Raw genomic sequence first — 17530 nt, 5'->3', positions numbered from 1 at the left:
CCAATAACGTTTAGAATTCCATAGATGACATCAAATGCTCTAATTAAAGATTTACATTGTGTTTGAACCAGCAACCATGAGGCATGTTCTTATATCCCAAATGTGGAGAAAGTGTAATAATTGAAAATGTACAAACTGCTTGTTACAAATACAATACATTTTTTAAAGAAAGCCTTGACCCTAACAAAGACTAGAAGTCACCACGCTAATAATGAGCTCCCTATTGCCTGAAAATTAGACTGGATCTCACTTTCACTTTTCATGCTTTTATAAAGCAGCAATTATTTAATATGCCTACAAGCCCTCTCTTAGAAGGCCCCACATTAAAGAAGCCTGCTCAATTCCATCTTCCCAAACATACTTGACCACTAACACCTATTAACAAATAATCTTTAAAACACCCTTTGGCACTGTTATAAGGCCTATTAAATCTATTTCCAAAGTCAGTGCTTTAGTTCAGACCTCCACCTTTGTCAGCTGGGCTATGACAATATAATACTTTCACTAGTGTGCTCCCATCTAGAACGTTCTCAACAAAGTCACCAGACACATTTTGAGATGAGTCGCTTCATGCATTCTTTTACAGCGACGACCCCACCAACCGCAGCCGGGGCCAGCAGGCTACATACAGGCCAGAGTCCATGACAGTCCACTGGCTGGTGCTAGAAATCAAGTTTTATTAGTGTACCAGTTGCCGTGGAGTCGATTCTGACTCACAGTGACCCTATGTGTGCCACAGTAGAACTGTGTTCCTTAGAGTTTGACTGGACTTGAACATTCAACGTTTTGGTTAGCAGCCAAGGAACCACCCAAGTTCAACCCATTAGAACACAGTCATGCTTACTCATCTATGTGCTAGCTATGGCTGTTTTTATCTGTAATAGCAGCCACAGATAACATACAGATAGCGCAACACAGACTGTACGTGGTGCAAAGCTTAAAATATTAATGATCTGGACCATTACAGCAAAAGCCAGCCAACCTCTGCTCTGCAGGGTAAAATCTAAGCTCCCAGCTGGCATACAAGGCCCTTCTGATCTCGCCCCTGCCAACACCACCAGCCTCATACCCTGTCACTCCTCCCTTGATACTTCCTAGCCCAGGAAAAGATCATTTACACTTCCCCACACATGTCTAGACTATTTTGAATGTTTTTGCACCTTTGTACAGACTAGTTTCCTCTGCCAGAAACATCCTGACTCCATGTCTGCCAGAAAACTCCTCCTCATCTTCCAAATGTTTGATGAGATTTCATCTGGGCAGCCTCTCCCAAAGCTCTCTGGCACGTTCATGGCCCTGGCTACTTCCATCTTCTCCGTACGCTTTCTCCACTTTATATATGCCCTACTACCACACTTTAAAACATGAACTGATATTTGCCTATATATCATCAGCCTCCCTCACTAGGATTTGAGTCCCTTAATTAGTTCAAACCCTGCACCTAGAAGATAGCATTGTTAAGTTCGTGTTTTTCTTGTTAAGTACCATTGAGTCGGTTCTGACACAGAACAACCATACATAGGGTTTCCAAGGAGTGGCTGCAAGGTTTGAACTGCCGACCTATTGGTTAGCAGTCCAGTGCTTATCTGACAGCGCCAAGCCAGGACTCCAGTAGAAGATAATGGTGGTGGTGGTTATGTGCCATGGGGTCGGTTCTGACTCACAGTGACCCTCTACAGGGTTTCCAAGACTGTAAATCTTTATGGGAGCAGAAAGCCTCATCTTTCTTCTGCAGAACTGCTGGTAGTTTTGAACTACTGACTGTACAATTAGCAGCCTGACTCATAACCACTATGCTACCAGAGCTCCTTAGAGGAAGATAATTGTTGTTAAGTGCCGTCGAGTTGACTCCGACCCATAGAGACCCTGTATAAGGTTTCCGAGGAGCAGCTGGTGAGCTTGAACAGCTGATCTTGCAATTCAAATGGCTTTGCAGTCTGGTGCATAGTAGACGATAATAAGGTTCCCAAAAACAGTTGCCGAATGACTGTTGAATTAAAAGCTATGTGCTGGTTTCTAAGCTTAAAATGTTAAAAAGGAAAGCGCCCATGAAAATGAAAACAGCTCACTGATGGGAAGCAGTGTAACACAGAGGTTAAGGCAAGACCTCTGGAGCCGAGCCGCCACCCATCAGCCGAACACTAACTAGCCCTGTGATCTTCAACGAAGTTTCCACCATCCTCAATGTATCCTAGAGGCCAAATGGCAACAGTGCCTGCCAGGCTGGAGGTTGTGCGAATGAAAACATGCAAATGCTTATTGGCATGGTGAGTGATACTATAAGCGTCCAATATATGAAATGCTGGTCGTGGTGGTACAGTATATAACCACGAAACCATTTGGTATGGGGGGCAATAATGTTCCTATAAAGGTTTATATAAAACAATACATACACTTCATGGTCAACATTAATCATTGCTCTTTTTCTGACCAAGTTTACTTTCACTCTCATGCTTGTTCTTGAAAAGGTTTTCAACAGAAATGAAGAAAGGATAGCACTGTTTATTGAGCATCAACTATGTATAACTTATCTAAAAAGAACTTTTATTAAATTTATTTAACTGTGTGTAATCTACTCTCTCTTTTTTTCAGAGATTATTGATAGTGTGCATTTTTCTAGAGTTTTTCCAGTACGTTTACAGATACATACACATACACACATGGAAGCAGTATTGTTATATAAATATGATCAAACTGGATCTCTTACTCTGAGACTTCTAATTTAGTGATACATTTAGGAAATGTTTCTCTTAGAACATATTGTCATTCTTGTTAGGTGCCATCGAGTCGGTGCCGACTCATATCGACCCTGTGCACAACAGAACGAAACACTGCCTGGCCCTGGGCCAACCTCACAACTGTTGCCATGCTTGAGCCCACTGATGCTGCCACCTTGCCAATCCATCTTGCTGGAGGTCTTCCTCTTTTTCTCTGACCCTCCACCTTTTGTAAGATTTTTGTTGTTGCTGTTGTTGTTTCAGCTTTTTATTGCAAATTGATTAAAGGTTTACAGAGTCAATCAGTTTTCCGTTAAACAATTCATACATATGTTGTTTCATGTCATTGGGTGCAACTCCCACATTGTCGCTCTCTGAAAGTGGAACCCCCTAAGCACATAATACAGCCCGGCTCCAGAAAGACACCAGTGAAACCACAGCTCCCCGGACCTCAGGGATTCTTCCTCTGCTTCAGAAAATCACCCACACACTCTAAAGTTGCCAAAAGACAGTCACCACGCCTATCAACACCTGAAATCTTCATTCGATCAGAGTGCTCCATGAAGGAAACCGACAGTAAATTATTGTAATGGCTATTGCTTAAATAAAATGACAAAATCAGAATGATTAATTTACAGCCCTTGTGGCACTGTAGAAGTACTTGACTGCTAAACCACAAGATGGGCACATCAAACCCACCAGCTGCTCAGAAGGAAAAAGATGACGCTTTCTGCTCCTATAAAGATTTACAACCCCAGAGACCTTATCTGGGGTCACTATGAGTCAGAATCCACTCAATGGCAGTCAGTTTGGTTTTCTAGGGACAGGACTTTATAAGGGGTCCTGGTGGCACTGTCGGTTAAACACTGTGCTAGTTACTGTAAGGTTGGCAGTTCAAATCCACCAGATACTCTGTAAGAGAAAAATGAGGCTGTCTGCCCCTGTAAAGTTTTACAGTCTAGGAAACCCAAAGGAGCAGGTCTACTCTGCCCTGAATGGTCACTGTGAATCTGACCCAACTGGACAGCAGTGGGTTTTAAATTAAAACGAAGTCACGGGGCTAACGTTTCCCTAAAGTGTCCTCCACTCACCTTGTGTCCGGTGAGATCGAATTACGCTCATGGAGCTAATCCAGTCTGGCGATATCTTTGATACCAGGGAGTATAACACCTCCAGGCTGGTGGCATCCACAACGAGGATCTCAGGGTAATGTCCGTGGCATAAGAGCCTCCCTTCCCGCTGATTTCCAACAGAGAATTGGTAGAACTAAATTTGGATTAAAAGGAAAAAGATTTGAAAATGTTTTCCATTAGTTTAGATACTTGACTGATATGTATTCATAAAGCTATCTACGATATTCTCCTAAGCTTCTTCAGTAATATTTCCAGGTACGTACCATTTGGTACATGTTATATTTATTTGTGTAGGTATACATATACACGTATCAAGTTATTTCTGTCACATTTCAAAATATCTAACAAAAATTGTGTTTTTCCCAACAACTCAATCCTCTCTTTTGAACTATTTAGGGACAAATTCACACCTAAGTTTTCTTTTTATCCCCACAGATGGGGTGATAACTAAGAGATGCTAGATCTAGTCTCTTCTTCCCAGGCCCATTATTCCATTCTCAGAGCTCAGGGTTGTGTGTGAAGGAATACTATCTTCTGTCAATCATGGAGAACACAGCCTTGTTGTTGTTGCTGCTAAGTGCTGCCCTGCACAGTCAGTTCCAACTCACAGTGGCCCTGTATAGGGTTCCGGAGGAGTGGCTGGTAGGTTTGAATCACTAATCTTGTAGATAGCAATCCAGTGCTTATCCCAAAGTGCCTCACCAAGACTCCAGTAAAACATCTTAAGTATAAACATTAATCATTAACTATAAAAAGGTACTACAAAGTGGTTACGAATCGGGCTGCGAGCCACAAGGTCAGCAGTTCGAAACTACCAGCCATTCCCCGGGAGAAAGATGAGGCTTTCTACTCCCGTAAAGATTTACACCCTCGGAAACCCTGTACAGGGTCGCTATGGGTCGGAACCGATTCAATGGCACTTAACAACAACAACAACACAAAGAACAAAAATAAAACTAGTTCTCATCAAGTTGATTCAATTCATGGCAACCCCGTGTGGGTCAGAGTAGAACTGTTTTCAGAGCCTGATGTCTAAGCTGTAATCATCGGGCCTTTCTTCTAAGAGGAATAAGGAAGCACCACTAGACCTTGAAGAGATGCTATTATAAAATGCAGACTGCCACAAGGGAGCACCTCTAAATCTCAGAAGATTGATTCACAAAGCACAACAGACAGAGAGAGGTTCCGGGGACTGCCAGTCACTCACTCACACAATAATACTGTAATCATAGGGGGGCGGCTGTGGCAATGCAGGAGAAGTACTGGGTGGATTGGTAACCACAGGGACCAGCTGCTCCTCACAAACCCTGGACCGGGTCACTATAAGTTGGCACTAAACACCACCACCACCACAGGGAGGAAAGGATGGACATAGAGATGCATCCACCATTAGCAGGAGAGACAAGTACACTACAGCCTCTGGAGAAGAGATCTCACCTGAGGGCAGGACTACGTTCTCAGACCTGCCTGCCTACATCCCTGCCACCTGGTGTTTTAAAGACATAGTTTCACACAAGCTTGTGAATAGTAATTTAGCTCCTAAGATGCTTGGGCACTGGCAAAGAAAGTTCTTTAATAGGACAGTAAGTTTTACAAACATTAAAAAAGGATACCCCACATGATAATGTAATAAACTGGCATTTCCTTGTGGTTTCAATTAAGTGTCATCGTCACAAAAGGTTTGCCATCTCTGTACTTTAAGAAACAAGCCATTTCTGGACCTAAGAAGTTGAGGTCACAAAGGAAAGAACCTGCTACCTCACTAGTGAATTTGTCCAAAAGCCATTTCTACTTAGCAATGGCTACCATTCTACAGATGACCTAACACAGGGCCTCATAAACGCTAAGTGCTAAAGATACGTTTCATCAATAAGAATGCTCTTTACAAAATTTCAATCTAGACTTTTTATATTGTAAGATTTTACAATAAGGTCAAAATGTTTACAGTAAATGAATTCAAGGCACTTACATACGGTTTTCAGTTAAAATAAAGTGTCTATAAAGTCAAGAATCTACATCATTTTAATAACCCTTTTCTCACTACAAACTTTAATGACTCCTCACATAATAAAAATAAGCAATACAAGCACTTTAAATCAAAGGTGCATGTCCTAACATTACTGAGGAAGACATTTTTCATGGTCCCTGAGCGGCACAAAGTTAAGCACTCACAGTCTACACAGCCATGCATGTGAAACAAGGCTGGCTGGTCAAACTTCCAGAAAAACAGCCAATTTACCTTTCCTGCAAACATACCTGTCAATGTTGTAGAGCATATAGGGACAAAATGATGAAAACTTCTTAGACATTCCCGAACACCTTGAGGGAATGAGTTCTGGCTCTGGGAGCTCAGGACCACAGGCTCAGGTAACACTGTGGTTAGCTGGCAGAATGCAATCTACAAACACAATGTTCTATAGCCTACTTTGGTGAGTAGCATCTGAGATCTTATATGTTCATTAAGTGTAACTATTGGTCTCCCCAAGTGTGGAAGAAAAAGAGTAATGAAAATTGAAGATGCTTGGAGTCAATTAGTCCAATGGACTAATGGACCATGTGACCATCAGTCTCCATGACTCTGAGACCAGAAGAACTAGATGGTGCCCGGCTACCATTCCCAACTGCTCTGGAACGGATCACACTTGAAGGCACAGATAGAGTGAGAGAAATTGTGGAACAAAACTCAAAACTATACAAAGAAGTCTGGGCTTACAGGTCAGAAAGAGACTGGAGGAACCTGAGACTATAACCCTCAACCACCTTCAGGTCTGGAACGGAACTCACCCTGGTGGCCCAATTTTCAACCAAGTGGTGGCTAGATATATATAGAGAGGGCACAACAACACTAGTGAGATCTGCTCACCATGGAATGGTCAACCATTCAAGATCAAAAGGTCAACATTTACCTGGGGAATGTTCAGAGGGATTGAGAAGTGGGATGGAATGGAGACAGTCTCCACAGGGAGGACTGTAGTCACAAAGTGCGTGGTTTTGTTGGATGTAAAACTGATGATGGGCTCAGTAACCTTTTACTCAATACCCAATAAAAAGTTGTTTGAAAAGCAATTGAGAACCCTAATGAACACAGTAATGCTCTGACACATATGGGACTGCCATGAGTCACAATGGATTTGACAGCAACTGATACGGTTTGTTTTCAGCTTGGTTTGGAACACTTTTCACAAAAGACACTAACCATCAACTCTCCACAAACATCTTCCTTTGCTGTTCTCATTGTATGAAAACAGACAATTTCCTTTCTCAACAAATGATTTTGTTTTAAGGGAAAAAGTATAATGTAACAGAAAGTACATGGTCCCAAGAACTGGATAATCTCAATTTGGGATCCAGGCACCAGGAATGACTCACCCTAAAACTCGATTAAGTCCTTTTAATTACCTGCATCTCCTCTTTCTTTACACACAAAATGATATACTCCTCTTTAATTTGTTGGGATGTGATATGGTAAATGAAGTACTAGACAAAAATTGTCTTTACTTAAACCTTGAAACTACTGCCCTGAGATAACTTTAAACCTTAAACCAAAAATATCCCATGAAGTGTTCTGAAAACTAAAAATAGTTTAGCTTCACTAGTAAACCGCATTGTGCTCTTTCAAGAGATCAGGTTGACAACAGCAATTCAAAAGATTAGGAAAGGAACACTTAAGAGACAGTGAATTTATGTTAATGGACAAGGAACAACTCAGCAAAGGAGCGTGGAAATGCTTGCACACTCAAATTTTGGACACAAAGTCAAGAAATCATATAAATAGAAACTGTCGAGTTAGTAACTGTTTCACTGTGCAGATTTCAACAGCACAAAGTAAACTAATTTTTTAAAAAAACAGAAATACCTTTACAGGATATGCTTAATAAATGTGAGTTATCTTCCTAATCCTTTACCATTATGAACAGAAATCATACTTTGTCATTTTTCCAGTATTTAACATGGCAAATAGTCAGTTAACTGAAGGAGGAAAAACATGGTAATTATAAGACTAAGAAAGAATACAAGGAATGTAACTAGAAGCTGCAAATTCTTGTGCAATACTCTATATAACATATGAAACAGTCATTTTTTCCAAAGAGTCAGAAGGTCTTCCAAAAAAACTTTTTTTTGAAAAAAGGCAATATGCTGAAGAAATGTAAGAGATATGTACTCCAGACAGATCAGACTGTGCCAACCAGCAGTAGAATCATAAAGGCTTTCAACTCAGACCAAACTCACTGCCACCGCCAGGGAGTCGATTCTGACTCGCAGTCAGCCTACAATGGTTCTAGCAAGAGCGAATTCTCTTTGGGACCTGCAGCACTTACTCAGCTGGGTGACCCGGATGCCCAGGACCGGCAGGAGCAGAGGTGGCAATGACCTTGTCCACCACCACTCCCCACTGGTTCCTGCCTTTACTGCCTTCCGCATGTTACCAACTTACGAGGAATACTTTCACTACTTCAGTACTAGTCTCCTCGTCTGTGATCTCGCCCCAGCCCTTTTCTTTAAAAAATATAGGTTCAAAGGTTCAATCCTTTACAGTGTTAATTGCATTTATTATTATTTTTTTGTGTGTGTTGACTTAAGCATTCACAAGGGCAGATACGAACCTGTATGCCAGTATGTGTGCAAGCTAACTTTGTAAATTCAATACATCTGCCATCATTCACATCCCAGAGGCACATCTCTCTATAAAACAAAATGAAGAACAGGTCATTTCAAATTGGATTTTTAAAAGCTCTATTCAACTTTGTCCCAGTGGTCACACATTCATCTCCCATTTAAAAAATAGTGTCTTTTACAAAAAAAAAAAAAAAAATTTGCATGTACTCATTTTTGCTGTTTGTCAAAAATGTGGCTCCTCCCCACCCCCTCCTCCCACCTCTCACCCCCAGTCTGCATTCTCTCTGGTCTCCTGGTGGCACTGCACTTCCTGGTTCCCTCCAGGTTGTTTGGGGCTTTGAGGAGTTCTGGCAGATGGACACGGGGTTCTCCAGAATTCTCCCTCCGCTGACACGTACTCCAGATACTGGCTGTTCCCTCAATCTGACCCCCAAAGCAATGGTAGTAACAGAACAGAGCTCCCAGGTGACACATGATGGGCAATGACAAAAACAAGAAATAAACTCTGAATTCAAACAGCTGAGATCTTCCATGGTCATCAAAGCCTAGCACATAGCTTTGCATTCCTGTTTCAATTCCATAGTGAAAATGTTAACATTTAAGTAAACAAAATAACGAGTATATAAAAAATGCTATTTCCTTATATATTAGCAATGACTTTACTTATATTACGTTAGTGGCATATGAAGTAGAGTATTTAGCATAGCACAAAACAAAAGTTAAAGCTAACTGAACTCTAGATGAAACAAAGGGTATTTGTTGAAAGACCAACTTGTCTATAAGCATTCACACAATTCACAATAAAGTTTTTAAAGAAAGTTAACTGAACTCCAAACTTCTGCAAATTAAATATAGTATTTCAGTTTACATTTTTGTATTTATTGCAGAAGTTTTACTGAGCGCATACAGAAAACTAAAACAACAGCAACAAAGCTTGTATCTTTAACTAAGGATTGTTGTTGTTGTTGTTAAGTGCCATGGAGTTGCTTCTGACTCACAGTGACCCTGTATTGGGTTTCTGAGGCTTTAAATCTTTGCAGGAGCAGAAAGTCTCATCTTTCTTCTGTGGAGCAGCTGGGAGGCTCGAACTGAGGACCTTGTGATTCGCAGTCCAGTGCTTCTTGTATAGAGCCACCATGCTCCCAATTAAACATATTGTTGTTGTTGTTGTTGTTGAGTGCCATCGAGTCAGTTCTGACTCATAGTGACCCTATATAGTGTTTTCAAGGAGCAACTGGTAGGTTTGAACCACCGACCTTGTGGTTTGAAATCCAGTGTTACTACTACAGTGCCACACTAGGAGTCTACACTTACTAAACATAAGAGCAAAATTAGTTGGTTCAGAACTGTACCTTACGATATGGAAATTAGAAATGTCAATAAATAAGATGCAATAATTCTCATACTGTTAAAGTTTTAGTAAAGATGTTCTTTTCCAATATCTTATATAGTATGAATATAGCATGAGGGAGTCTTGGTGTGGCGCTGTGGGCTAATGTGTCAGACTGCAAAGTCATTTGAAAGGCAAGATCAGTGGTTCAAGCTCATCAGCTGCTCCTTGGAACCCCTACACAAGGTCGCTATGGTCGGAATCGACTCGACAGCACTTCACAACAACAACATGTGTATGAGATCGTTTTTCACAAAACATTCAATCCATTTATGCACATCTAGCCCTGGTGGAATTTAGGTGCTAGGCTGTCAATCCTGAACTCAGCGATTCAAACCCAACAGCAGCTCCCAGGGGAAAAGATGAGGCTGCATGCTCCCCTAAAGATGAACGGTCCCAGAAAATCTATGGAGGGTCACTATGAATTGGAATAGGGACTCTAATAGTTCTCTTCAATTTCCCCAATGCTTGTCAATAATACATTGTGTAAATATGTCATTTTCTCAGCACCAAAGGAGTCCTGGTATGGCGCTGTTTGAACCACAAGGTCGCTGGTACAAACTCAACAATCGCTCCTTGGAACCCCTATATATATGAGTATGAAGGGGATCCATGGCACTTAACAACAACAAGAAGCACCAAAAAAGTTGTGAAAATTCCCACAGGCTGGCACTTACAACTATTGCTGTTGGGTATGGTAAGGCCATTCTGGTTCATGGCAAGCCTGCAAGAGCTGAATTTCCCTCTGCTGAACTTCTAGACTGAAACCTTTATAGAAGCAGATTGCCAAGTCTTCTCATCCACACAGCAACCTGTGGGCTGAACCCACTGACCTTTCAGTTAGCAGCTCAGCATTTAACCACTGCACCACCAAGAATCCTATACTGTCCAACACAACAAACTATATCTGAGATTCAGGAACACACACAGTTATATTAGTGTATTTACAAACATTCAGTGTAACTACATGAACTTTTACATGGCTTCATCTTCCAAACTGATGTTAGTCTAGCATTTTCCATGTTTTCTAATAAACAGAAAGTTGTCTCCCAACCCCAACGAATGTCCTGGGGGTTAACAGTCACGCTTTGATGTCCATGGTACTCTGAATTTCTCAAAAGCAAGGCAACGGCATATTCATAAATTACAATCAAAGTGTAAAAATTATTCAGAGAGATAAAATTCACATGCTTCAAATTATATTTTAAATATCTCAGTTTGAATTTTGATAGCGGTAAAATTTTAGTTACACAAGTGAAAACTTTTATTTAAGAGAAACTCCAAAAGGGTGGGAAGAGAAAGTAGCATCGATATGTTTGCAATGAAGAATTGTAGAGAAACGAAATGACTAAGAAAATACTCACCCGCTTTCAGACGCACTCACAATGTATTGCTTCTCACTGGCGGCACAAGCTTTAGACAGGCAGGTGATGGAAGCGGTATGGCCAAACAACAGCGCTCGGGGATTCACCTGGAAGTACAGAAATGTCTGGGTAAGAATTTATTTAATTAACCTTGTAACTAGAAATCCTGTTAGATTTCCAACATAATATACAGTTGCAGATGTGAAAAAAATTGCTCAAATGCCAAAAGCTAAAAGGCAGCAAAACAGTGAGTTACCAACCAATTGAGGGAAAACAATCCCTCTGCCAACCAGTTGTGAAGTAAAAATTCAAGCTCCAGGAGGCGGCATTACTTGTCCAATCAATATCATACAGAACGTGATGGAACCAGAATGCACACTGTTGTTGTTGCTAGGTGCTGTGGAGTCTATTCCGACTCACGGTGAACTTGCATAGAGTTTCCAAGGCTGTCAATGTTTATGGGAAACAGAAAGCCTTCTTGTGGTTAGCAGTCCAGTACTTATTCTACAGTGTCACCAGCCTCCTTAGCACTCACACTAAGCAGTTTTAACACTAAGATATAGTCTAGTGAGAAATCAGGTAAATAATTTGAATTTGTGTATAAAGTACAGTAATATGACCTCATTTACCTTTCAAATGGAGTCCTAGTGTGGCACTCTAGGATAGGTGCAGGGCTGCAAGGTCAGTTTGAGCCACAAGATCGCCAGTTCAAACTCATCAGCAGCTCCTCAGAAAGCCAATAATGGGCTGCTGTGAGTGGGAACCAACTCTAGGAAACTTATTAATAACAACCACCTTTCAAACACTACCTTCACTAGTCTGAAAGTACTTTTATCTACTAACTGTCCTTCATGGACCACAGAATTAGTGGCATACTTTCATACAGTAATGATGACTTAATACACCCTAGGCTAACACTGGAGTGCAATTAGGCCAGCAATGTACCTGCTTTGTATAAAATGATATGTTTTGTACCAATGAAGTAAGTTCAGGTTACTTTAAGCCCCGGGTTACTTCAGGATATATTTTTTAATTCATTAATTAAATACTTGATACATGCATGATATTTGTAACATATGTAAGATATAAAAAAAATAGTCAATCACCATATAAAGATGCCCAAACCCACATCAGATATAGAATGTGACCAGTATCTTACAAACTCTTGTATTCCCCTAGTGTATATTTTACAAAGTATACTAATCTATCAGGAAAAGGAAATTGCTCAAAATCAAATACTTCATGGGAAGAATACTGAAATTTTTCTAAGACTCTGGTGTATAATAATTGAAAAAAAATTTCCAAATTAAATGCACCTTGGCCATTTGTTGCATATTTATAACGAACAGAAAGACTCAATGATTGTTCATGGCTGGAATGGGTCTAAAAATCTTTTCATAAATTCAAATTTTCTTGCTCATCCAACCCCATTTCCATGCAGAGACTCCGTAGTCTTCTACTGATAAAAACGCTTGCCCAATTCCTTAATTTCCTCAGTAAACTTAAAAACAATATTCAAATCTCTCCAAAAATGAAGCTTACCCCAAAACTAAAACCAAACCCATTGACAGTGCATCAATTCTAATTCACAGCAACCCTATATAGGGTTTCCAAGTTGGCAACACTTTATGGGAGCAGGCAGTATCATCTTTCTCTCATGGAGCAGCCAACCTATGGCTAACAGCACAATGCCTAACCCACAAAATAAATAGAGCCTCAACACTGTAAACCAACACGACCTAAATGACATTACTGGAACACTCCAAGAAGAGCAGAACATGTATTCTTTACACACACACATGACCTCTGACCAAGACAGGCCATGGGCTCAGTTATAAAACAGGTCTCAACACATGTTAAAGGACTGGAGAAAGAGAGTACTTTCTCTGAACACAGGGAAATTAAATTAGAATGAAGGAAAGGAAAGAGATCTGGCAACTCCCCATATGTATTTGAAAACTAAACAACATAATTCTAAATTTCTTCAAGGAACCATTCAGGACATTTAGAAGATGTTCTTAACTAAGTTTAAAATAAAATTTTAAAAACTATAATATATCAACATTTGGAAATACAGTTTTAAATGTTTGGATTAGAAAAGAAACATCACTAAGACTCCACTTTAAGACACTAGGAAAAGGCTTAAAGTAAATTAAATCCAAGATGAGTAAAAAAGGAAATAAGGACAACAGTAAATAGACACAAAATAAGAAAAGTCAATGAAAACAAAGTTGGTTCTTTAAAAAGATCAATAAAATTGATAAGCTTCTAGCTCGGCTGATTCAGAGAAACAAAAGACCCAAATTGCTATTATTACGAAGAAAAGAGGAGCAATCTCTAAAAATCTGCACATTAAAATAATACCAGACACTAAAGACAATTTTACAGCAATAAATGAGGACAGCCTAAATCAGGATTAGCAAAGCGTATCTACAAAGACTTTGTGACACATATATGGTGATCTCCATTGCAAATTAATCCTTCCTAGGATTTTCTTGAGTTTGTTAACCCTTTAAAAATATAAAAATACACGAGTGTACAGATAAGCCAACCCTAGGCTTAACTGATACAGAAAAATTCTTTGAAAGACAGAGATTATAAAAACAGCAGAAAGAAAAAAAAAAGGAAAGAAAATCAGAATAGCTCAATACGTTTTAAATAACTGAATATGTAATTTAAAACCATCCCCACAAAGCAACCTCTAGGCTCAGATGCTTTCACTGGTGAATTCCTGACAGCATTTAAGGAAGAAATCATTCCAATCATACACATGCTCTAAGTAAATGGAAGCTATGGGGAAATGTCCCAGTTCATTTCATGCAACCCAAAACCCACTGCCAGAGAGGATTCCAACTCACAGTGACCCCATATAGGGTTTCAGAAGCTGAAAAGACTACTTAGCCAGTTGAACTGCAAGGTTGGTGGTTCAAGCTCACCTGCTGCTCCTCAGAAACCCTGTACAGGGTCGCTAAGGGTCGGAACCAACTCCATGGCACTTCACAACAACAACAAAAGACTACTACAGGAGCAGAAAGTCTCACCTCTCTCCCACAATGCAGTGGGTGGGTTTTATATGCCAACCTTGTGGTTAGCAGCTCAGTGTTTACCCGTCAGCGCTATCAGGATTTATTGGATACCACAAGCATTATCCAAATACCAAAACTAGACAAACACATTTAAAAAAAAGACATTTTCACACCTATGCTCCACAAGTACATAGATCAAAAACAATGTCTAATAAAATATCAGCCAGTTTAATTCATCACGGACCAGGTGGGGCTTAACTTGGAAATGCAAGGTTAATTAACATTTGAAAAGCAATGTAACTCACCATATTAAGGGATTAAAGGAGGAAAGTCATGTGATCATCTCTAAAGATGCAAAAATGGCTTTTACAACACCAGATCATTCATGAAAAAACTCTCAGGAGATAAGAACAGAAAGGCAAGTTATTAACCCTGATAAAGCATCTATGAAACGCCTAAACTAGCATCATAGTTTACAGGGAAAGTCTGAATACTTCTCCCATCAGGACCACAGGAAGGGTGTGCAGCATTCCTTCAACATTCACCACTGGGCTGAGATCACCGTTACACACCCTGTGAACACAGCATCACTGAACTGGATAGAAGTCACTGTGTCAACCCATCTTGTTGAGGGTCTTCCTCTTTTTCGCTGACTCCACTTTACCAAGCATAATGTGCTTCTCCTGAAACTGGTATCTCCACAGTACAAGGAACAAGTCTCACCATCCTCACATCTAAGGAACATTCTGGCTTTCCTTCCATGACAGTCAGTATTCAGTATATTCAATCTCTTTCACCAACACCCTAATTCAAATGCATCAATTCTTCTCTGGTCTTCCTTATTCATTGCCCAGCTTTTGCATGCTTATGAGGTGATTGAAAATACTCAAAATTATAAAACTCAAAATTATAAAAAAGACAATTACTGGCTAGAAACTGACGGGAGAAACCCCAAACTGTGGCCCTAATCACCCTTCGGGTCTGGAACTGAGTTCACCCTCATGGCTTAATTTTCAGCCAAGTGGTAGATAAGTATATAGTGGGGACACCAACACTGATAAGGTGTGTTCACCATGGAACGGTCAACCATTCAAGGTAAAGGCAGCAGCTACCTAAGGACAAGACTGAGAAGGCGGGTCAAATGGAAATAATTCACAGATAACTGAAACTACATGGAGGGGATTGCAATGACTGCAATAAAACAAAATATATGACTTGTTGAATGTGGAGTGTATGACTTGTTGATCTTCTCTAAAAACTGTTACTTAATTCACAACAAAAAGTGTTTTTTTTTTTTATAAAAGCCAAGAAAAAAAAAAAAAAAAAAAAAGCCAAGGAAATACAATATTTTGGGTCAGGTACCCCTTAGTCCTCAAAATGTGAATTATATTTAACACATTGGTTACCCAAAAAAAGTATTTTAAAAAGTCAGCTTCACTGGCCCAACATTCCTACCTGCTATCATTCCATTTTCTAATTTTCCTGCTACAGCTAAACTCCTGAGGAAAGTTGCCAAAGCTTAAGCTACAAGAATGGAAAAGAATCAACCCTGTGCTGTTACACTGATGGGGGAGGTACTGGTATGAACTCGTGTTGTGTGTGTGTGTGTGTGTGTGTGTGTGTCCCCTAGTTGGTATTGCCCCAGCTCTGTCCACTGACAGGGCCTGAGAGTACAGCACACTGAGCTCTCCATAGTAAGGAATGATGGTAAATAACATAACTGGTTTTAAAAAACTTAAATACAATAAAAATTTATATTAAAAAAAAAAAAATTCTATCCCCTTTCAAAACACTCACCTTAGAAGGTTATAAGCATTTAAAACAGGTTTTAAGTACTACTTGGGAGCCTTCTTTAGTCTAAGTCCTTTTTATTATTATTACTCTATTGTGGTAGTGTAGTGGTTACAAATCGGGCTGCGAACAGCAAGGTCAGCAGTTCGAAACTACCAGCTGTTCCGCGGGAGAAAGATGAGGCGTTCTGCTCCTGTAAAGATTTACAGCCTTGGAAACCCTGTACAGGGTCGCTCTGGGTCGGAACCGACTCGACGGCACTTAACAACAACAACAAATTGTGGTTAAATGTATACAACAAAAAAGTTAAGTCTGTGTAATTCGGTGACATTTCCACAAGTTTTACGCCAGCACAAGCAGAAATTCAACACCCCTACAAAAATCATTTCTATTCCCTTGTCTTCTCCCCAACTCCAGTAGCCACTAATAAACTTTGGTCTCCAAGTATTTGCCTATTCTAGATAATTCACACGGAATCATAAACCATGTGTCCTTTAAGTGTCCTCAGCATGTTTTCATCCATGGTGCAGCATGATTCAGAACTTCACTTCTCTTCATGATTGAATAATACTCTCATTATTAATTAGTATTATACATATTATTCATTCCTTGATTTGTTGACGAACATGAATCGTTCCCAAGTGTTTAGCTTTGTAAATACTGCTACAATGGATATTGCTATGTATGTGTGTATCTGTATGAGTACCTGCTTTCCAATTGGTTGAGTACACACTTAGAAGTAGCATTGCTGGTTCTATGGGTAACTTTTTAAGGAACTGTCACATTGTTTTCCACAGAGGCGACACCATTCTACATTCCCATCAGCAATGCAGGATGATTCTAATTTCTCTGGATCCTTCCCCACAGGGTATTTTCCACTTTTCTGAGAAAGCCATCTACTTGGTGTGAGATGCCAACTTATTGTGGTACTGATGTGTTTTTTTTTCTAGTGGGTAAATATAGGACATTTGTGGTTCAATGGAAGAATACACGCCTTCCTCTGGGGCAGGGATAGGGAACATCTGGCATGTTGTTATTGTTGTTAGGTGCCATCAAGTTGGTACCAACTCGTAGCAACCCTATGCCTATGCATAACAGAATGAAACACCGCCTGGTCCTTAGCCAACCTCACAATCATTGCTACACTTGAGCCCATCATTACAGTCATTAACCCAATACAGTTCACTGGGGGTCTTCCTCTTTTTCTCCAACCCTCCACTTTAACAAGCATGATATCCTTCTCCAGGGACTGGTACCCTCCTGACAATATGTCCGAAGTATGAGACACAAAGTCTGACCATCCTGGCTTCCTGGCTGTACTGTGTCCAACATAGATTGGTTTGTCCTTTAGGCAGTCCATGGTACTTTTAATATTTTCCTCCAACACCATAGCTCAAATGTATCAATGCTTCTACAGTCTTTCTTATTCACTGTCCAACTTTCACAAGCATATGAGGTTACTGAAACTACCATAGCTTGGGCCTGGCACACC

At 40.1% G+C, this 17530-nt stretch overlaps 1 protein-coding gene across 2 annotated transcripts in view; it reads right to left on the bottom strand.

The window, feature by feature from the left end:
* WDR7 (WD repeat domain 7) overlaps positions 1–17530 on the bottom strand; it is a 425218-nt gene that overhangs the window by 405636 nt on the left and 2052 nt on the right. For both annotated transcript variants that reach the window (XM_006837515.1, XM_006837514.1), the window contains exons 2-4: positions 11222–11328; positions 8455–8533; positions 3809–3983 (exon numbers count right to left, since the gene is read on the bottom strand). In XM_006837515.1, the coding sequence (XP_006837578.1) occupies positions 3809–3983; positions 8455–8533; positions 11222–11328 (361 nt within the window). The remainder of the gene's footprint in view (positions 1–3808; positions 3984–8454; positions 8534–11221; positions 11329–17530) is intronic.

The sequence above is a fragment of the Chrysochloris asiatica genome, unplaced genomic scaffold, assembly GCF_000296735.1.
Source record: "Chrysochloris asiatica unplaced genomic scaffold, ChrAsi1.0 scaffold00021, whole genome shotgun sequence".
NCBI lineage: Eukaryota > Metazoa > Chordata > Mammalia > Afrosoricida > Chrysochloridae > Chrysochloris > Chrysochloris asiatica.
Note: the sequence above shows the minus strand (reverse complement) of the source record. Positions and strands in the feature narration are given on the sequence as shown.